Consider the following 22,105-nt stretch of genomic DNA (forward strand, 5'->3'; position numbering starts at 1 on the left):
TTTAGGCAGCACAAGGATGCAGATAGCTAGATAAGCCATTACAATAAGTGTTTACGATGTTCTCCCAGTGCAGTTTCAATCGGGAGTTCGTGACAGGTTCCGCATAAATGAGTAATGGTTAGCTGCCAGAATCTTTCTCGCAGTTGGTTCATGCCTACACAAGTGAAGGATACTGCTTCGCCTGCTGACGGACACGATCCTTGTATGAACGCATATCCTGCAATTGCCAGCACAAAAGAACGCAGTGGTAAGTGCATGATCAAATTCAAAATTAAGAAAGTCTCATCCTACAACCCAGTTCAGACATAAAGTTTATATTAGCACCTTTTTGTAGAGGCGATAGCATGCATCTTGTGCAGGAGACGCTGGATTAGGATGGTCAAGCAAGTCCTGGATTCCTATGAGGATTTGACACACCGTAATGGAAGGCTTCCATGCCTGAAAGACTTACAAAAGTCATGAAGGCCAAAGTGATCCTAATGCATATATAATGTATAATCATAGATATGCTGACGAGGTGGTATAGACTCAGTTAAATATACTCTTAATCTTACATTGCTGAGTATTGATAGGCACACTGCTCCAGTAGGGTAGACATTGACGTGGAAGAATCCTGCTGGAAACTTGCAGACGGGAGCATTGCTTGGGTAATCTTCAGGAAATTGCAGAGTCAGCGGGAAATATCCACCCTCCCAGTCAGTCTGCACCAAGATGAATCCATCACATTAACTTATATGCCATGATTGGGATGGAGGGCTTCCGAGAATGAGTGGAGTGTGACAGTTTGTTGTAAGAGACTAAGAGGATAAGATAGGACAGCATTATGCAACCAGAATAAATAAATAAATAAATCTGCCTCCGCAAAACTATTGAAATGTGAATATAAAATAGAAAACAGCACCTTAACAATGGATCATAACAACTAAACTGTAGTTAACAAACATGCCTGTTCAATTGTTATTGCTGGGCCTATCATGGAAAGACCATACCTTTTGAGATTATTGTTTTTCAGAGTTACGGAGTATCCACGAAGTAGTGATTAGTTCCAAAAGACAAAGCATATACTTTACTAACTATTCTTGAATATGACATCTGCCAAAGGATCTCATTTGGTTCCAGGACGCAAAAACAGGCTGTGACAAATAAGGTATCTTAGATTTTCAGATGATTCATTCACGCTTCTTCCCGTAAGGGATCCTCATTATCATTTCAAATGTTGAGATCTTGCTATGATTAAAAAATTCAGTTAAATACTATGCTGACCCAACAGTGCTAGGTTAACTAGCTGGCAGCATGGTACATATGCAATCAAGGCGCTTCTTACCTGATCTGCGTATGTCTGTCCATGTACCATCTTATCATAAGGATAGTTTAATTGCCTTCATAATTTATTATAGAGACATCCTCAATACTCAGACTAATTATTAACAGCTATCTAGTGGCCAATTTGTTAAAAAATAACTGCAATTTCTCAGTAACTGAAAAATTAGAAAAAAATGTATATGCCTATATATCGTGGCAGGCAGAGAGGGAGATAACGATGGGGGAGCAAAGCAACACATTGCTATTTAGTTGTGGGGCTTGTCTCAAACAACTACAAGGCCCTGATAAAACTCAGGTTTGGTGGACCACCAATTCTTAATCCAAAGTTCCAGACATTTGGCAAGCCTTTTTCTGTGTACCTTATTCATTGATACACCTGAACAATACTATCACTACACCTGAATACTGGTACCGGACTAGATAGCTAGGAAAACAAGACTCTAAAACACAATAGGAAATAGATACACTTTCTAAAGTTCTAAACATACTAGAATAGCAATATGCCTATAGTCAGCTACTGTTCTAGCTGAATCTGAAATGGCCGCTGAACCATGCAATTCCAGGTCCTTTCTATTCCTGTTCCTCTGATACTTAATACCCATCTTCCTGTCCATAACACAATCGATATACTTAAAAATAAAACATAATTAGTGCATGCCTTAATTACCTACTGTTCCAGATAAAAGGCTTCTTCGAATAAAAAAAATACAGAGACCTGATCTCATGTGAAAGCCAGAAACCAATGGGATTTTTTGTTAAGCTCCAAGGCTAGGAATTTGAAAAACTTGAATTCTGAAAATTATGTCAAACTATAACTCTGTTTCTGTTTTGGAAAAGAAACAGGTTGAAGTAACTATCAGGACATAACAAATCAGTTAGGAAGCATTGCGTTCGTGATTGAGATTGTTAAGTTGTAGTGTCTAACAAAATTTAACTTGTACCATCAGAATACAGTGCTGCTTGTAACCAATTGGAAACAATATATTTGACTGATGCCTTCATGAATAAAACACCGCAAACCCGAACCTAATTATCCTAGAACAATAATAGCGCTGTGAAGTATTAACATGCTGGTAAGATTAGGCTCATCAAGTCATCATATTCATTTGCCAAACTTTAACAGTATAAAATGTTCCACATGCAGTATTTGCAAGGGCGCGGTCCAGAAGCAAGGGTTCCAGATCAAGTACTGCAAAATCCCTTGAAACTAGCGAGAAAGCAAAGCCCCCTTTTTTATGCTTTCCCTCCACACAAATCGTCCATAGATCTAGTACATTTGCATGCATAGATCCTTTCTTTTCTAGACGATTTGCTCTCTGCTTTTCAGGTGATAAAATCGAACCATATGCCACACGGCAAATTGAAGAAACGACGCGTGTTTACCGAAATCGCCAGACACAGCAGCACCATACGAAGAAAAATTCGGGGTGGGGACTGAAGAGTGGGGAGTGAGTTTTTGCTTACGCCTTCCTTCCCGGGTACGACGCACTTCCAGACCATGAGGTTGACGGACCCATCCGGCAGCGTCTCCGGCTTCGCCACGAACCCCTGAAGGAAGCAAACAAACACCAACGCCCCAATTTTTTTGTATAAAAAAATGCCGAGAAACTAGGCGTAGCAGAGACGAAGCAGAAACAGATCGCTGCGGCGCGCACATGGGGATGGCTCCTGCGCCATTTCTTGCGCTCCTCGGCGAGGCGGCTGCGGGCGATGCCTCCGGTCGCCATCCCCACCCGATCCTAGTGTTTCCCGCTGAAATTTGGGGGGAAATCGCGCGAGAGCAATGCGTGTGGATGGTTGGTTTGCCGCCTGTTCGGCTAACCAGTGGGCGGTTGCCGGTGGGTTTATGAGGAGAGTTACGGCGGAGCTGGCCCGAAACCCGAGGTGGCGGCCGGCCGGCGACTGGCCTTTTCCCTATTGGCGTGGGCTTGGGCCTTCTGTTTATTATCGAGTTTCTGTATTCGGATATAATAATATCAGCCCGTCGTCGTCCGTGTAGGACGAACACACGGCCCGGTTATTTTCTGCTATATAAATTGGCTGCCTAAATGCTATGAAGTCAATTCTGCTATTGCGACTGCGAGGAGATCAATTATGGGTGTCAAATTAGCTTCTCCCGTCCTACACACAAAAAATAAAAACAAAAATGTGGCATCTCCGAATCTACTGTCTTTCCTCTTGAAGCAGATTACTCTGGCTGACGATGTGGCACCACAAAGAGGGTGTTTGATCTCCGAGCTAAACTTTAGTCCATGTCACATCGAATGTTTAGATACTAATTAGTATTAAACATAGACTATTTACAAAACCTATTGCCCAGATGAAGGCTAAACATCGAGACAAATCTATTAAGCCTAATTAGTCCATGATTTGACAATGTGCTGTTACAGTAACTATTTGCTAATGATGAATTAATTAGGCTTAATAGATTTGTCTCGCCGTTTAGCCTCCATCTGTGTAATTAGTTTTATAATTAAGTCCTCCTAATTAGCTTCCGAATATTCGATATGGCACGGATTAAACTTTAGCTCCAGAATCCAACACCCCTAAGTCACTAACCAACGCACTGGGTTCGATTGAGCAGTGCAAGTTCGTTTGAAACTGGTGAAACGAGCGTTATATATTTGTCTGCAATATGCCGCAGCTTCTCAAGATTTTTTTCGCAAGAACAGTAAAAAGGACACAGTAGAATAGTTTAGCCTTCCACAGTATTTTTTTTTGAACGAAAAGCCTTCCACAGTTTAGGCACCGCAATATGCTGATAAGCCATAACAAAAGGATTAAAGATGCATTTGAAATGCATTCTAGCGGTTCCCATAAGTGCACGGCTGTTTTGCCAATTCCAGACACCACATCATAAACATAACCATGACATGTTCCGCTCCACCAAAATGAGTAGTGCTCCCTTTGTTCTGAAATGCTGGTCGTTTTAGTTTTATTCTAAGTTTAAACTTCTCTGATTTCGATCGTTGGCTATTTTAAAGTAGAAACGGTTTGGGCAAAATTGTCACCTTGCACTTACACGAGCGAGGGATATCGCTTTGCCTGCTGACGAACACGTTTCTTATACTCTGGCATATTCTGAAAATTACAGTAAATGACATAAAGAACACAATGGTTAGCACGTTATAATAGCACAGTTAAGAAGAATATTTTGACCCAAGTTGTATCCAGACCTTTGCATAAAGATGGTAAATGAAACGTTGCGCACGAGAGAATGGATTTGGATTATCAAGTAAGTCTTGGATGCATACGAGAATTTGTGGCACCGTGATGGAAGGATTCCATGCCTGAATGAAACAGAAAAGCTATTTGCATGGCTATAGAACTGTAGTCATGCTAAAAAGAATAAAGTATCCACTGATTAGTTGAAGCCTGCATCACCGAGAATTGACAGGCATACTGCCCCAGGATCATAGACATTGACGTGGAAGAACCCTGCTGGAAATTTGCAGATTGGTGGATGATCTGGATAGTTTTCACTAAAATGCAGGGTTAGTGGGAAATAGCCACCCTCCCAATCGGTCTGCATAAAGATAAGTAAACACATATCAATTACATGATAAGATAGAGTTGTTGCTAGAAGACTATAGAGAATGAATAGAGTGGCAATTTGTTTGAAATGGATAAGATAATAACAAAACTACCGCTAAATTAAAAGGGAATTGCTGATATGAACAAGATTTGCAAGTGTATGGCAAAACCTATTGAATCAAGAAGCAGTAAAAATGGACAACGCTAACAAATAGGGTTGATCGAACAACTAAACCATACGAACAACAAAATGAAACAAGAAACCCACTCATCAAGCTAGCTTGCTTGCTATGATTGCTTGGACAAACGCTATCAAATAGGGATAGGGTTGATCGAACAACTAAACCATACGAACAACAAAATGAAACAAGCAACCCACTAATCAAGCTTGCTTGCTAAGATTGCTATGCACAGTTCTAATATATAGCAAAAGCTTGAGCTTCTTCTCCTTTCTTACCCCTTTCTTGCCGGGGATGACGCACTTCCATAGCAGCAGGTTGACGGAACCATCCGGCAGCGTCTCCGGCTTGGCCACGAATCCCTGAAACACTCAAGCAAAAGCAAACAAAGCCCCGACGATATCAAAACCGGGAGGAAGAAGCTGCAGAACTACAATAAGAGGATGCTGCCATAGGATGGGTGCCCGCACATGAGGGTGGCTCTTGCGCCACGACTTGCGCTCCTCGGCGAGGCGGCAGACGGCGACGCCTCCGGACGCCATCCGACGCGCCGCGGCTGTGGTCGACGATTGCGCGCTGTGCTTGTCGGTGTCGGCCGGCCGTCGTCGCTGTCCTGTCTCGAGGGAGCGCTATGCGGAGGTCCTTCAGTGCCCGGCGACTGCCCAAAATGAAATTTTGCTCTCAATGATCCTATGCCTTAGATGCAGACTGCGTGTCCTGCAAGCCGCAGCTCCTCTCATGCGTGCAGGAATAGACTCACCGGTCACCATTTGGTGTGCTAGCCAAGCCATGAGAAGAATACGAGACAAGGGGACCTTGGAAAGAAGGGTGTGGCCATGCTGTCATGTTCATGGCTACTAATAGGAGTGAAACAAAATTTGGATGTGAAAAACTCGTCTATAGAACACTAACGTGCATGAACATCTTTGCTTTGCCTTCTTAGTGCATATCCCAGCGCTGTTTGGAGAAAAAATTAACGGAAGGTGACGAAAATAGCATTGAAGGGATTGAAATTTAAAGTAGTGGCGCACAAGGAAATTCAAGATTTTCGATGGCACACAAGACCACAAGTCAGTCATATAACTTTTACTTGCATTGAGGGAAGTAACTCCTCTTTCTTTTTTTTTTTACTATGGCAATGAGCGTCCCTCATATTCGCAAAAACTGTAAATATCCACAGTTGAACAGAGCTTTCCACAGTTTAGGCACCACAATATGCTGATGAGCCATAGCAATAAGTATTACATGCATTTGAAGTGCATTTTTAGCGGTTCCAATAAGAGTACGAATATGATGAAACTTCCAGTGGGTAATCATAAACACAATCATGACAAGTTCCGCTCCACCAAAATGGAGCCTGCAAGCCTGCAAGCGTGTGGTAGACGGTACAGTGCTACACGAGCGAAGGATATAGCTTCGCCTGCTGACGAACAAGTTTCCTGTACTCCGGCATAATCTGCAAATTACAGTGAGCGTCACAAATGAACACAATAGTAAGCACTCCATATAAAATTAATAAAAATCAGCCTAAGTTGTGTTAATACCTCTGTGACCACTGTACGCCAGAGAAAAAAAGTCAACACTTCGTTATAGTAAAATAGGACCATAGATTGTTATACGGAACAGGAAAACCCTGAGTAGAATGGGTGGTAATTTTTCTTCGCAAACAGAAAAACCTGATTTTTTTAATAGTAGAATAGGACTGTAAACTCTTCTACACAAGAGTAGATACATAGGTTTTGCAGTGTAGACAGATTTAACCAGTATAGATCCATTAGAATCTTTCAAAAATTTACCTTTTAGGCATATTAATTTCTAATTTCCAGATGGGACAGTACGAATCATAAGTGCCCGTGACAAAATCAAACAAGAATCCCACACGTGCTAAGATTATCAGCCACAGCACCAGCATATATGAAAGGTTTTATGTTTTTCTTTCTCAAGCCTTCCTTGCCGGCGATGGGCCACAAAGCCAGGAATCCATTGAGGTTCTAATTAATAAGTTACTTAAGCTGAAAGGCTAGGGATTTTAAGACTTGAATTCTGAAAATCTTACCAGGTTATAAACTTAACTTGTTTCTGTTTTGGGACAACAGACTGAAATAGTTCTTTTTCTACCAAGACATAACAGATTAGTTACGAAGTGGAGCATAAGTGATTGTTAAGTTGTACTCCCTCCGTCCCAAATTATAGGTCGTTTTGACTTTATTAAATTCATAGACTTTGTTATGCACTTAGATATACCTTATATCTAGATGCATAATAATATCTATGTATCTAGAAAAGTCAAAACGACCTATAATTTGGAACGGAGGGAGTAGTATTCTAGAAAGTTTAACTTGGGTCATAAGAATAAAGTGGCATTGGCAACCAGTTATTCATTTGGTTCCAAAAATATCAATCATCAGAAATGAAGAGGCACTGGCAATCAATTACAAACGATTCGTTTGGTGTCCAAACAATGCAACATGCCTGTGGATTTCACTGGCATTGGCAACATGCCTGGAGGGCACCCCTATTTGGTGCTTTGGCTTCACACAATCACGCACAGATCTAACATCTTTAGTTTTTTTTAACTCGTTTAACATCTTAGCGTGGGGATTCTTCTCGAAACTCGCCCCGTTTAGACGAATTGTTGTATATTGTTCAGGTGGGCACTCGACAAAACTGAAGAAACGACGCTTCAGTAGCAGAGAGCACATGAGAGAGATTTCGCCTTTGGGGGGTTGGAACTGGGGAGTGGTCAGGTTTTGCTTACGCCTTCCTTGCCGGGTATGACGCACTTCCAGACCATGAGGTTGACGGTCCCATCCGGCAGCGTCTCCGGCTTCGCCACGAATCCCTGAACGAATCAAACGAACCACCGACTAGCAGGGCGTAGCGCCGACGAAGCAGTCAAGCAGAAGCAGATCGCGGTGGCGCGCACATGGGGGTGGCTCTTGCGCCAGGACTTGCGCTCCTCGGCGAGGCGGCCGCGGGCGACTCCTCCGGACGCCGCCATCCGACGAGCCCGACTCGAGCGCGATGTGCCTGTCGTCGGCTTCGTTTGGGGTTGGGGGGGGGGGGGGGGGGAATCGAGCGTCAAGAGCAGTGTGAGACTAGGAGATCGCGTGAAGCCGATGCTTTGCCTGCCGCTGCCGGCGCTGCGGTTCGGTTCCACCGGTGGGTGGACGAGTTACTGCGGGTGTGTGGCCCGAACAGCGACCGGCGGCGGCGACCGGCGACTGATCGCCTTCCCCTCTTGGTGTGGGCTTGGGCTTTGCATTTAGAATGAAAGCACGGCCTGCTCCCACCCAATAGAACGCATATCTTGGGCTCAACCATACAGTGTTAGGAGCGTGGGCTTTCTCCATCGTATATGTATTTCAGTATTTGGCTGAACCAACTATAGAGAACCAACTCTCAAAAAACTATAGAGACAAAAGTGTAATATTCCGTACACCGAATCGGAAGGGACTAATAGCTATCCCTCCGTCCAAAAATAGCTGTTGTTTTAGTAAAAATTTGCAACATAGTTTTTACCCTTAATTAATCATATTAGTTGTGATTGAAAGACCCTTATACCTTTCCACACCTGCTTTGAACTAGCATGCCGAGTGGGCGGAGACCCTATTAGACTCAAAAGACACAGTCAAACAAGTTTAGGAATCTACGTGACACAGTCAAAGAAGTTTAGGGTGGTAATTTTGCTATTTAAGAATTTATGGACCAAGTGACAGCTGAAGAAGTTTAAAGTGCCAATTCACCTATTTGACAGTACAGAGACATACTCCCGTCCCACGAAGGTTCTGTTTGAATCCAGCTGGTTAAAGTTTACCGTCTGTTTGGATCCCCCGACTAAACTTTAGTACCTGTCACATCGAATGTTTGACACTAATTAGGAGTATTAAACATAGCCTAATTACAAAACTAATTTCACAACCCCCACGCTAAATCGCGAGAGGAATCTATTGAGCCTAATTAGTCCATGATTTGACAATATGGTGCTACAGTAAATATTCACTAATGATGGATTAATTAGGCTTAATAGATTCGTCTCGCGATTTAGCCTAGGGGTTCTGCAATTAGTTTTGTAATTAGTTCATGTTTAGTCCTTCTAATTATCATCCGAATATCCGATGTGACACGGACTAAACTTTAGCTCCAGGATCCAAACACCCCTTTAGTATCAGATTCAGCTAGCTAATTTTTAGCTGTGTTTGAATCCGCCGGCTTCCATCTCTCGTCTCTCTTCTCTTGTCCTCTTCCTCCTCCCACAGGAAGATCCGCGCTAGGAACGGTATCCCCCATGCATCCCCCGGTGAGGGGTCCAGCCAAAACGCGTGGGGGAGGCGCGTGGCGGGCGAAGCAGCGGAGCGGCCTGCTCTATCATCTCTTCCTGACCTAGGTAGCTGCTAGCTAGTAGCACTGTTGCCACCTAGGTAGCCACAAATACATCATCGCACGCAATCAACGCATCGATCCAGATGCTGCTGGCCGCGCGTTATATGAGCAGCGGTGAACAGCTGCAAGCAGGCAAAGAGCATCCTGCGCACAGGGCCGCGTTGCCGACGATTAAAATACGGCGTGGCGGTAATGCTTCTGCCCTGTTTCGCAGTGGGCTGCACTGGCGACGGATGGGGAGCCCGGCGGCGGCGCGGACGACATCGCGGAGAAAAGCAGGGGCCCCGGCCGCGGCAGAGGAAAGGGGCGGCGGAGGAGGAGCAGGTCTCCGCTCGTGGCTCGGTGGGGGCGTCGCCAGAGGGGAATGGGAAGGAGGCCGCGATCCGGAGGCGGTGGCGCGAGGAGGGGGCACGACGAGCGGAGGAGGACGCGGAAGCTGGTAAAGCGGCAGGGGACAGGGCGGCGGGGTGGAGTGAATGAACGAGGGTATTTTGGTCTTTCGTTGGTTCAGCTGGGGCCTGTTTAGTTGGGAATTTGGAAGCGGCAAAGTTTGCATTTTGCCATAAATGCACAACTGTAGCATTTCGTTTGTATCTGTGAATTATTGTTCAAACATTGATTAATTAGGCTCAAAAGATTCATCTCGCAAAGTACAACAAAACTGTGCAATTAGTTTTTGATTTCATCTACATTTAGTACTCCATGCATGTACCGCAAGTTTGATATGATGGGGAATCTTTTTTAGCATAGTGCTAAAGTTGGGAATTTGGGAGCAACTAAAGAAGGCCCTCGTTTAGCTGAGCTGAATCAGTTAAAAGTTTAGTCGGGTCCAAACGTCATCCAAAGTAACTAAATTTAGTCAGGTAAATTTGGATAAAAACTGTTCGTTTAGAAAATTTTAGACAAGATAGTAGCAATGCTAAAAGTCCAAAGTACCCTAATAACTTGGATTACCGAATAAAATTAATTATGCATGCACGCTTGTAGTAATTGTCAACCTATTAGCCTTTCTTATTTAGTGAGTTTGACTCGAACATCGATGGTGGGAGTAAATAATCGATTCGTTAACTGAGTCAGAAGCGTTAACTGAGTTAGAAGATATTACGAGGACCTTTATTGGATGGTGGGAGTATAAGAGTAGGATAAATTTTGAAGGACTAAATGAACAATCTTTACGGGACGGAGTGAAAAACATTGCTAGTATTTAAAATGTATGCTAAGGTTGCTACAGGTGACCTATAAGTGAAACGGTCTCCACAAACTGAAACATAAATGCACTTATCTCAAAAAGATCTAGACGATTAAAAATCGACTGAAAATCAACGTGTAAATTTATCTAACGATGTGCCCAAAAACATTTTCTGCAACTTTGTTGCTCTGGTTAAGGAATTTGTGAAAACTCGTTACCGAAGAAGGTTACTAGAATAGGCACAATAGAACAAAAGGCTTTCCGCTGTATATGCAGTAAAGTAGGATGCTGGTATGCCATGATAATAAGCATTCAAGATGTACTCGCAGTGCACTCTGTAAATCCCATCCATGCCACACACAATCACAGTATTTAGGCCCATGATGTAATAAGCAGAGTCATGGCAAGTTCCACTTGCAAAATGAATGCTTGGTTAGATGCGTTCTTGGTTGTTGCAGGCGATCCAAGGCTACCACATGCATAGGATACCGCTTGGCCTGCTGACGAGCACATTTCTTGTACTCTGACAAATTCTGCAAATGGCAATAGGCAAACAAAAAAAGGGACACGAATGTTAAGTACATGCTCGTGTCAAAATTAAGAATAAAAATCACCCTAAGTTATAAGACCTTCACAAGGAGCTCATAACTTGAACTCTCCGCGGGGGATGCTGGATTTGGATTATCAAGTAGGTCTTGGATGCCTATGAGAATCTGGCGCACAGTGATGGAAGGCTTCCATCACTGAAAGATACACAAAATTCAAGATGACCAAGCGGTGCTATTTGTATATGGTATATAATTGATGGCATACTGAAAAGAAATTGTCCAGTCAGTTTGAAGCTTACGCCAGCAAGAATAGACAGGCACACTGCACCAGTATTGTAGACGTTGACATGGAAAAATCCAGCCGGAAACTTGCAGACGGGAAGGGGAGTTAGGTAATTTTCATCAAAATTAAGAGTCAGGGAAAATATCCTCCCTCCCAATCAGTATGCATGTATTATAAACATAATTAGACTACGATCTTACTTATACCAAGATTGTGAAACCATGTTCACTGACACTAATAAGGAGGATAAAAGGTCAGCAAATTCTATGACGGCTACACGCCTATAGAAGTATATAAGAGGTTTCATGAAGGGGAACGGGGTTTTGCTTACACCTTCCTTGCCGGGGACGATGCAGTTCCATACCATGAGCTCAACGGACCCATCCGGCTGCGTCGCCGGCTTGGCCACGAAGCCCTGGAAAAGAAGCAAAACCATCAATCTTAAAACGACAAAGGAACCACTAAGATGACCGTAGTGAGGATGATGGCACGCACATGGGGGTGGCTCCTTTGCTAGGACTTGCGCTCCTTGGTGAGGCGGCCACGGGTGACGCATGCGGAAGCCATGCCACCCGACTCTCTCTTGGTCTTGGGGCCTTGGGGAATGAAATCGTGCGAGAGCGGACATAGGAATGTGCAATGGACGGATGGCGTGGGTGGGGAGTAAAATAGGCAGGGGAAGTTACCGTGGGTGCGCGAACCTACCTGGCTCCTCAACTACCCGAGCTTTATCCCTTCCCCTTCCTCTTCTTCCTTCCTTTCCCTTTTTCTAGTGAGTTCTGTTTCTTTTTCTTTTGAGGAATAATGAGTTCTGTTGTAAATAAATAAAGTACAAAAGTCTCCTTTTTGAGAGAGAAGAACATTTTTCCCTTATAGGAACCGAATTGGATTAAAAGGAGGATGCATCAAGTGTTGGATACAGAAAGGGCATTCACATAGGTATTCTGGGCCCACAGCGAAGAACATGGATGTCTCGAGTATTTCAAATTTGAACTCTCTGAATAAGGGCATTGACTTGAGCCTTAATTTGGATACCATAAATGGGGCAGTTTCTTCTCATTCTTATAAGCAGGTATTTCAGCAGGGTGTTTCTCCGACTCCAGCTGGTTCTTTCTTGGGCCAAATGAACTATTCCAGGTGTTTTTCGTCCAACCACTGGCGGGCTCAATGTTACAAGCCCGTTCGATGTGGGCTTTGCTTCCGCTTGGGCCATGCGGCAGTTGATTGCAAGTATCCTCCTTGGTTCCCGGGTCTTTCTAATGACCGAAGATTTGCTTCTTCCTTTCAACCGGATGGCTGGAACCATGTTAGGGTGGACCTCTGGTTCTCTAAGAAAACCTCTATGAATGTTGGACCCCTGGCCACTGGTGGACCCCTGGTGTTTGACTCTCTGCAAGAAATGGGTTGTTTGATTCCAGGTATCCAACCTTCTTTGCTGGAGACAACAATCCTTTGGAAACCAACCGCAGTTTCAGGGGGGGACGCTTCAACTTCCTTGCGCCCCTCGGTGCTGTCACCTCCGCCTTCGCAGCGCCCTTCCCCTTTGGCTAACCATTGTTCACAGCACAGTGCTTCTCTCCCCACCGCTCCCATCAGAATTAGAGTTTCCAAACTTATCCTTCAACCACCTCTCCCACTCTCTTCAGTTTGCATTGCTTGCAACAAAATCCCCATCCCCCCTTTCACCCCTTCCTACAATCGAACCTCCCCCTTGGAAGCGATGATGGCGTATAAGTTCGTGGACCCTACGCCCTTCTTGCCGAGGGGCTGTCAACGCCAGCTTGTGGGCTTCCGCAAGACAATGTCAAGAGCAATCCTTGGAGGGCCAAGAAGGAACAACAGTGATGTGGCAATTGCTTCGGTTGAACCGCTCCCCGGCCAACAGGTATCTTTCCAGTCGATTCGTGAGTTACTGGATGATTTTCTACGGAATAGACGCCGGGTAGGAGTACATTCCATTCAGCCTTGTCCGTATGGTCAAGCGTATATTCGTTTTCATCATGTGCATGACAAGGACTTCCTTATTGGGGAGGGCCACATGATTATGGGCAATACAGATTTTTTTTCACTAATCATAATAAAGGATGGAACAATAGATCGACAACTATGAATTGTGAGGTCTGGGTGATGTTACTAGGCTTTAACATAGATTACTGGACAAAGGCCGATATTGAAAAAGCTATTGCAGAGTTTGGGAGATTGTTGGTATGGGAGGAGGACCCTCACAACCTAACCCGAGTTCTTATCAAAATTCGTGTGGTGGACCTTTCTGAAATCCCATGGTTCTTAGTCTGTTCAGAAGGGGAATATTTTGAGGGTAACTCTTGGACTGTCCAATGCGAGATCCTACAATACAGAATGTTGGGAGTAGGGCCAGCAGATGAGCAACAACCACCTGATGATATTGATCCTGTCCTTTTTGACTTCTTTGGCTATGGGCAACCAAACAATGCTGGAAAACATAATCACAATTGGACTAATGACAATGCTATTCAAGCTATTAATCAGCTAGTAGGGCAGTGGGGACTTTGGCCTGATGAGCCTAATGCACAGGGAGAAGCTGCTTTCATTGGGCCACACCAGGCCTAGAATATTCAGATTGTTCAGGCCTTACCAGCTCAAGCTGGCCCAGTCCAGCCCAACAATATCCCCATCTTGGTAGCCAATGCGGAGGAACAGGACCAACATCAGCTTCACTTTGATCTTAATGAGCCAGTAGTAGAGAATCTCATTCCAGCAGAAGGTGAACCAGCAAACCAGGATGTTGAGGAGAATGTTCAAATTATTGATGCAACTGACTCTGACAGTTCCATGGCCAATGTTCCTGCTCAAATGGTTGATCCTAACCCTGCTCAAGTGGAAATATTTATCCCTCAAAATAATGGGGAGCCTCTTCATATGGTTCAGGAGCCCATTAATGAAAATGATCTTTTAGGAGCTAATGAAGCCCCTGACATGCAACCAGAAGAACAATTGCCCATGTACGAGCAGGAGCTCCCCTTAGATGCAGCACAGGACTTTTTGCCAGGAATGGTTGAAGTATAGGGAGCAATGCATGAGGAGCAGAAGGATGGACATGCCCAAGAGGTGTTTCCTGCAATGATTGATATGCAAGTGCAAGAGGATGTGCCTATGGATGAGGACAACAACATGCATTTAGGCTTTGTTGAGATTATCGAGCCTGCTATGGATCCTGAGTTTGCACAGATAGCCAACTCCAAACAAAACTTTGTCCAGCAGCCAAATGCAGAGGTAATAAGACTATGGGACAAACACTTTTCATCAGGTTTGGCATCTTAGAAGGTTGAAATCCCTTTGGAATGGTCTAGCTTTTTCACATCACAATTACTGCAGCCTCTCAATTTTCCCTAGGCCAAGCACTTTCTATCCTCAGCAGCTATGCAACATTTACCGTCAGATCAGAGCCTGCCTTTCTCTATACCTGATAACTGCCCATTCACTGAACCTCCTGCCTGTCCAGCTAAGCAGATTAGTCAGGCTCCTCTGAACAAGTGCAAAGAGGTAATTTTTGGAGGCACTACTAAAGAAGATTTGGCCAACTCTTCTCTTTCTCCACCACAACCTATCAACTCAATTATAGCAGAACATAGCAGGTCACCTGGTAAACCCATGGAAGCAATGATACATAAGGCTGCCAATACCTCGAGCCCTTGGTCCAAGTCCTTGCTTGATCAAGCTGCCCAGCTGAAAGGCCCTGCTAAAGAATCTCTGAGCAAAGAGTTAACTGATGAGGATCTCAGAAGGAGCAAGAGAGGAATAGTGCATAATCAGGGCTTCAAGGTCAAAGGATGTAAAGACAAAAACTTCATTGGCTGCTTAGTCAACCCTCCCCAATTATCACAAGCTGTCATTCGAAACTTGGGAGAGGATTTTTGTAAGGTAGACCCTGCAAATCTCACCACTGTTGCTCTCGATAAGAAAAAAGAAGAAGAGATGAAAAGGCTACTGAAGATGGTGATGCCACCAAAATCTCCAAGAAGAAGCCCAAGAAGCAGTAACAGCTTTCTGGAGGCTGGATCTTTCTCTAGGTCTTTCTGGGATTATTTTGGAATGGAAACTTTCTTTCCAGACTTAACTTTTTATACATGCTCTGTAATGTGGATCCTCTGTGTTTTGGCACTTTCTTATTTTGCTTTTGCTGGTAGCATGGGTATTGTTTACCCTTTGCTTGGTCTGCCTGGATCTTTTGTATACCTCATCAGTTATGTCGGCACAATATAATAGAAGGCTTTGGAAAGTTCTGTGCTGGAACGTTAGGGGTCTTAATTCTGATAAAAAATGGACCTTGATTAAAGATAAAATTACAGAAAGTCAATGTGATATCCTCTGTCTTCAAGAAACTAAAAGAGAACTCCTAGATAGTGTATTCATTAAAAAATTCTGCCCTAGCTCTTTTGATAAATTCGAATTCTTGCCCTCCCAAGGAGCTTCAGGGGGATTGGTTACCATTTGGAAATCTGCTATGTTTGAAGGGCACATGGTCTTTAGTAACGAGTATGCTATATCTATCAAATTCACATCCTGTCTGGATGATTGTGAATGGATCTTAACTAATGTATATGGCCCCTGTACTACTGAACAAAAAAGAAATTTTGTTCATTGGCTAAAACATATCCAAATGCCTGATGACATAGATTGACTAATTCTAGGGGATTTCAATCTTATCAGGACCCAACAAATCAAAATAAACCTGGAGGAAATCAAGCAGAGATATTTTTATTCGATGAGGCTATCAGCTCCCTGGGCCTAGTAGAGATTCCCCTACATTCTAAGCAATTCACTTGGACCAACAAGCAACAGTCCCCTTTACTGGAAAGATTAGATTGGTTCTTTACTTTAAACTGTTGGAGCATAAACTATCCTAATACTTCAGCTTACCCCATTACTAGTAATGGAGACATCAAATCACTCCCCATGTGTGATAAGCATTGGTACAGACATTCCAAAAGGGAAGATTTTCAGATTTGAAAATTACTGGATAGAGCATGAGCAATTCATGAACATTGTCTGTCATGGGTGGTCCATACCAGTTCATACAACTGACAAAGCAAAAAAATCCTGTCAGCCAAATTTAAGAATCTACGAAGAGTATTGAGAGCTTGGCACAGCTATTTGTCAAGCCTTAAAAGTTTAATTGCAAACATTGAATTGATCATCTCATTCCTGGATCTAATAGAAGAAAGTAGAGACTTATCTTTAATGGAATGGAATTTCAGAGATATCTTGACAGGAAGATTGCAATCCCTACTACATCAGTAAAAAATATATTGGAAGCAAAGGGGAGCCATCAAATGGATAAAATTGGGAGATGAATCAACCAAATTCTTTCATGCCAATGCAACTGTCAAACACAGAAAGAATTTCATCAGATCATTGGAAGATGAAAATGGTAATGCCCAAGCTAATCACCATGTTAAGGAAACCATTCTCTAGGAGGCATACAAGGAAAGATTAGGAACCTTAGATCTCCACACTATGACCTTTGATCTCCAACAGCTACTTCATATTTTTGACAATCTACAATGCCTGGAAGAGCCTTTCAGCCAACAAGAAATTAATTGCACTATTCATAGTTTACCAAATGACAAAGCCCCTGGTCCTGATGGTTTCAATAATAACTTCATAAAAAAGTGCTGGCCTCTGATTAGACAGGATTTCTATGAACTTTGTCAAGCCTTCCACTAAGGGGATGTATGTTTACAAAGTATCAATGGTTCTTTCATCACCCTCATAGCAAAGGTTCGAGGTGCTGTAAAAGTGGCAGATTTCAGACCAATTTCCTTGTTGAATTCATCAATGAAATTACTCACCAAATTACTGGCTAACAGACTACAAAGGGTTATCATGGGGCTTATTCACAAGAACCAATATGGTTTTATAAAATTAAGGACAATACAAGACTATCTTGCTTGGGCTTTTGAATATTTGCACCTTTGCCACATGTCAAGAAAGGAGATAATCATTCTCAAACTAGATTTTGAAAAGGCTTTTGACAGAATTGAGCATGTAGCCACATTGGAGATAATGAAATATAAAGGATTTGGGAATCGCTGGCTTAACTTGATGAAAAACATCTTCTCATCGGGGACCTCATCAATCTTGCTAAATAGTGTCCCACGCAAAAGATTTGCTTGTAAAAGAGGTGTCAGGCAGGGTGACCCCCTCTCACCTCTGCTCTTTGTTCTGGGAGCTGATTTACTATAGTCACTTTTAAATGCAGTAAAAGACCAAGGTCATCTTCAATCACCCATTCCTCTTTTACATGATCAAGATTTTCCAATCCTGCAATATGTTGATGATACTTTGATAATCATGGAGGGATGTCCAGACCAACTCTTACACTTGAAAGAAATATTTCAATCCTTTGCACTATCCACAGACCTTAAAGTCAATTTGAACAAATCCATGATGGTGCCAGTGAATGTGTCTGATGAGAGGTTGCAAACTCTTTCATAGGGTTTTGGTTGTGCCATGGGAACACTCCCATTTACCGATCTGGGTTTACCATTAGGCTTAACCAAACCCAAGATTGAGGAGTTCACTCCATTGGTGTCCAGATGTGAGCAGAGACTAGTTTCAACTTCAACCTTTTTGTCAGAAGCAGGAACACTGCAGCTTACTAACTCCATCTTCACTGCCATACCTATGTTCCATATGTGCACTTTTATGTTACCCAAGACAGTCTACAAACAAATTGACAAGTATAGAAAACATTATCTCTAGAGAGGATTAGACATTAACAACAAAAAAGCTTCCAAAGCAGCATGGGAAATGGTATGTCTACCCAAGAAAGAGGGAGGTTTGAGTGTTCTAAATATTCAGACTCAAAATGAAGCTCTTTTATTCAAATATCTGCATAAATTTTTTGACAAGACTGATATACCATGGGTGCAATTAATTTGGGAGAAATACTACCCTAATGGTAAATTACCAAGCTTATACAAAAAAGGTTCCTTTTGGTGGAGAGACATTTTTAAACTGATGGACAAGTTCAAGGGTCTTACAACAGTCACTGTCCACAATGGAAGTACTTGTGCCTCTGGTTTGACATGTGGGATGGTTGTGTCCCAGCCCAAGCCTACCCCACCTTTTATCCTTTGCAAAGAGGAAGGACATCTCAATAGAAAAGGCTCAGGAAATTTTGGATATTCAGCAACTCTTTCACTTACCAATTTCCAATCGAGCCCAGGAACAACTCTTGCTTTTGGCTGCAAGTATGGAGAGGCTAACTCTATCTGATAATCTAGATGTTTGGACTTACATTTGGGGAAGCCCAACCTTTGCATCCTCAAAAGCATATTGACACCTCATAGGCTAAATGGAAGTACACACAGTGTTTAAATGGTTATGGAAGTCAAGATGTCAAAACAAGCACAGAGTTTTCTTCTGGCTAGTGTTGAAAGACAGATTAAGCACAAGGAATGTGCTTCGAAGGAAACATATGGTTCTATCCTCCTACGACTGTGTTCTTTGTCAGCAAAGTGTCGAGGAATCTTTATTCCATCTCCTGCTTGGCTGCCCGTTTGCACAACAATGCTGGACCCACTTAGGCCTTTTCAAGATTTATTAGAGGAACCATATGCAATTCTTGACAGTTTCAAGCATCAACTGAGCGTGCCTTTCTTTATGGAAATCATAATCCTCATGTGCTGGGCTACTTGGATGGCAAGGAATGACCTGATTTTCGAAGGTGAAAATCCATCTGTACAAGGGACATTATCGTTCTTCAAAATGCTCTTCTATCAAGTTACTCATCGAATCAAGGAAGATCGAAAACTCATCATGATTGCATGGCTAGAGCAAACTCTGTAATTTTCATGATTTTCTACTTAACTTTCTTTGTTTCCTGAACTCTCTTGTTGTAATTTATCTCTTTTGCTTTAATTAATATATAATCAGCAGGGATCTACCTCTCCTGTCTCATAAAAAAAATTGCCCACAGCTTGTTGTTGAAGCTTGAAGGGCGGAGGGAGAAAAATAAACGAAAATAAAACTCAACATCAACAACGTGGCCTTTGTTATATTGTTGTCACAGCGGCCCATATACCATACAATTTCTTGGCCCAGTGAGTCTGAACGAATTCTGCAGCCCAATATTTTCGAGCTTTCGGATCGTATTTGTCGTTGAACATGCAGTACAAATTTGCACAGTAGAACTTTTCAACAAGCACTGTACTACTACTACCGCAACGCAGTGGAACGGATCAAGCGATTCGAATTCTTTGAAACTGTAAAAGCAAGTACAGTGTACAGCTGCATATGAATGGAGTTTGGGCCAGGTATCCAGTATGTTAAACATTTTTGTGTTCTACAAAAGAAATGGGAATACGCGATCCATGGAAGAATGGACATGCATCTTGTTAACAGAAATACACAGGGAATTACAGTGTAGTATGAGGTATAGTGACTACAAATAACTTATGACTGTGTGAGTAACTAGTACAAGCTAGTACCCCGAATTTACCTCCTCCATTATTTCAACAAAAATATTACCGCTGAAAACTTACATAAAGAATGTCGATCGAAGTTCCTAAACAAAGTGAAATCTGAAACTAATTGCGATTCTTTTTTTTTGAGACGAAACTAATTGCGATTCTTTTCCCTCCAAAAGTTCCATCCTGCACCGTGTCACAATGTGGCACAGTACTCGCTCTCCAGCTCGTCCGGCGTGGTGCGCGACCCGGCCGCCGACGGCGCGCGCACGTGGCCGACCATGGACACGCGCAGCGCCTCCTCCTCGTACGCGCGCCGCTCCATCTCCGCCATCTCCGACTTGCGCCGCTGGATGCTCACCACGGCGACGGCGACCATCCCCAGCAGCACGGTGCCGCCCGCGCCCAGCGCCGCGCCGAACAGCGCCAGCTTCCACTTGCTCACCTCACCGATGTCCGCCTCCCCGCTGCCGCCGCCGTCGCCGGCTCCCCCGACGACGAGCGCGAAGTGGCCCTGGTCCGACGCGTGGCAGGTGTTGGTCCCGTCCTCCACGTCCGTCACGGTGACGCTGCCGTTGAGCCCCACGGCCATGCAGAGCGCCGCGGCGCCCGGCCGGAGCGCGGGCACGGCCACCGAGAAGTTGACGCGGATGGCGGCGCCCGTCAGGTCGATCTCCAGCGCCGCCGTGCCGTTGCGCCGCGCCAGGCCGTAGAACATGAGCCCCAGCACCGGCGACGCGAGGCGGTACCCGGCGCCCACCGCGTACTCGTCGTAGAGGGACGAGAGGTTCCCCAGGTTGACGCGCACCGCGATCAGGTGCGCGGCGCGGCCGCGCACGGCGAGGCCCGGCGGCACGGCGAACTCCCCGAACCGGCGGACGCCGTACCTCCGGAGGCTGCCGGCGCGGAACCGCGCCACGGTGGCCTCCACGCTCGACAGGCTTTCCGGGAGCGCGAGCGGGTACGCGACGCCCGTCCTCCGGTGCCTCCCGTGGTACCACTCCTCCGCGGCCTCCTCCACGACGTCGTCGAGCAGGACGGTGTCCTGCAGCTGCAGGTCCTGCTGCTGCGGAACGGCGAGCGCAACGGTCGCCGCGAGGAGCAGGAGGAGAAAAGCTTCGCGGCGCGGAACACTTGTCGTCATGGCACCAGCTGGAAGTAGAAGCGGTAGCGTAAGACAGGGACAGCATGGGGACATTTTAGTTGGACGAGTGAAAGCGAGCATGATGGCAACGCGAAAAGCCTCTTTCTAATCGCGTAGCATCAGCCGGAGACCTAATGTTTTTTTTTTATAATGGATGAAAATCCGACTTCAGACATCAACAAAAGAGGATGCATCAAACCACAGTTATTACATAAGGTAGTCACTGCTATAACACCAGATATGTAAGAGACATGTAGCTTAAAAAAACAGAGAAAAAGATCCCTTCAAATTGCGCTGACTTGTGAGTGAAGCATGGCAGTAAGGGCACTATGGCAGCGAGCATGGTTAGGTTTGGTCTGGGTTAATAGGAGATTAATTTTATGAGCAAGTGTACGGGAGGGAACGATGATGGCAGGATGGTGTGTGATTTATTACCGGCGCAAGTGTACGTAGGGGTGTGGTTTGCAGGGTACGGGACGGGATTAGGGGTGTCGTAGAGCTGTTCATTAGCCCCGGTGGCGAGGGGGCAGTAAAGTTCGCCACTTGCGGGACATGGATTGGGGACGAAGGTTCTTCATCAGTCGGGCTATAATCATGTCTGTCGAGCTCTGGCAGCAGGTGAATTGTCAAAAGGAGGCCTCTTTTCTAGGAGTAGCAGCTTCTGTTTCCAGCAATGGAACGTTCCATGGAAGCTAACTAGCAGGTCTGTCACAGGGTGTGTGCCTGAAACATGAAAAGAGCATCAGTCATCGGATTCTTTGTTCAGACGTCGGGGCATTCACCTCTTTCAGTTTCAGCAGGAAGGGAGATTTCAGATTTGGGAGTAGGGTAGGGATATCAAGAAGATTGGTTACTCAATGCATTGTTTCTTCATGAGTTATTCCATTGCCTGCTGCTGGGATGCATTTATGCAGGACGTACCTACGGTTCTGCAGAATTCAGGACCCTGGCAGTACAGTACGACATGTTCCAGACTACTATACGTTTATACCATTACCAAGTGCAAAGACAAACTGAGATTAGTCACAAAATGTTGCCCACAGGCCGCTGCAAAAAAAAAAATGTTGCC

General features: G+C 44.4%; 3 protein-coding genes and 1 pseudogene across 3 annotated transcripts; all 4 read right to left on the reverse strand.

Moving 5' to 3' along the window:
- LOC117862795 (SUMO-conjugating enzyme SCE1) lies at positions 1-3,212 on the reverse strand. The gene is made up of 5 exons (XM_034746319.2): positions 2,979-3,212; positions 2,788-2,871; positions 555-701; positions 325-438; positions 1-217 (listed from the first exon to the last, which is right to left on the reverse strand). The coding sequence occupies exons 1-5, from the start codon at positions 3,048-3,050 to the stop codon at positions 155-157; spliced, it is 480 nt and encodes a 159-aa protein (XP_034602210.1). The 5' UTR covers positions 3,051-3,212; the 3' UTR covers positions 1-154.
- A 609-nt stretch (positions 3,213-3,821) lies between these two features.
- LOC117863275 (SUMO-conjugating enzyme SCE1) lies at positions 3,822-8,037 on the reverse strand. Its single transcript, XM_034746911.2, has 5 exons — positions 7,963-8,037; positions 7,795-7,878; positions 4,703-4,849; positions 4,500-4,613; positions 3,822-4,404 (listed from the first exon to the last, which is right to left on the reverse strand). The coding sequence occupies exons 1-5, from the start codon at positions 8,035-8,037 to the stop codon at positions 4,342-4,344; spliced, it is 483 nt and encodes a 160-aa protein (XP_034602802.1). The 3' UTR covers positions 3,822-4,341.
- Positions 8,038-10,644: 2,607 nt separating this feature from the next.
- LOC117864815 (SUMO-conjugating enzyme SCE1-like) lies at positions 10,645-12,006 on the reverse strand (annotated as a pseudogene).
- A 7,776-nt stretch (positions 12,007-19,782) lies between these two features.
- Positions 19,783-21,404, reverse strand: LOC117864816 (uncharacterized). Its single transcript, XM_034748905.2, has one exon. It carries the CDS (start codon positions 21,115-21,117, stop codon positions 20,089-20,091), a length of 1,029 nt encoding a protein of 342 aa, XP_034604796.2. The 5' UTR covers positions 21,118-21,404; the 3' UTR covers positions 19,783-20,088.
- Between the last annotated feature and the right edge of the window lie 701 nt (positions 21,405-22,105).

This window comes from Setaria viridis, chromosome 7 (genome assembly GCF_005286985.2).
Source record: "Setaria viridis chromosome 7, Setaria_viridis_v4.0, whole genome shotgun sequence".
Classification (NCBI taxonomy): domain Eukaryota; kingdom Viridiplantae; phylum Streptophyta; class Magnoliopsida; order Poales; family Poaceae; genus Setaria; species Setaria viridis.

Excerpts from the sequence above, each read along its gene's own strand:
- LOC117863275 (XM_034746911.2), bottom strand. The coding sequence starts at position 8,037 with ATGGCGGCGTCCGGAGGAGTCGCCCGCGGCCGCCTCGCCGAGGAGCGC. Across the intron at positions 7,879-7,962 it reads GGCGCAAGAGCCACCCCCAT|GGATTCGTGGCGAAGCCGGA; the intron begins GTGCGCGCCACC and ends TGATTCGTTCAG. Across the intron at positions 4,614-4,702 it reads GCCTGTCAATTCTCGGTGAT|GCATGGAATCCTTCCATCAC; the intron begins GCAGGCTTCAAC and ends TGTTTCATTCAG.
- LOC117862795 (XM_034746319.2), bottom strand. The coding sequence starts at position 3,050 with ATGGCGACCGGAGGCATCGCCCGCAGCCGCCTCGCCGAGGAGCGCAAG. Across the intron at positions 2,872-2,978 it reads GGCGCAGGAGCCATCCCCAT|GGGTTCGTGGCGAAGCCGGA; the intron begins GTGCGCGCCGCA and ends TGCTTCCTTCAG. Across the intron at positions 702-2,787 it reads TCGTACCCGGGAAGGAAGGC|ACTGACTGGGAGGGTGGATA; the intron begins GTAAGCAAAAAC and ends ATCTTGGTGCAG.
- LOC117864816 (XM_034748905.2), bottom strand. The coding sequence starts at position 21,117 with ATGCTCGCTTTCACTCGTCCAACTAAAATGTCCCCATGCTGTCCCTGT.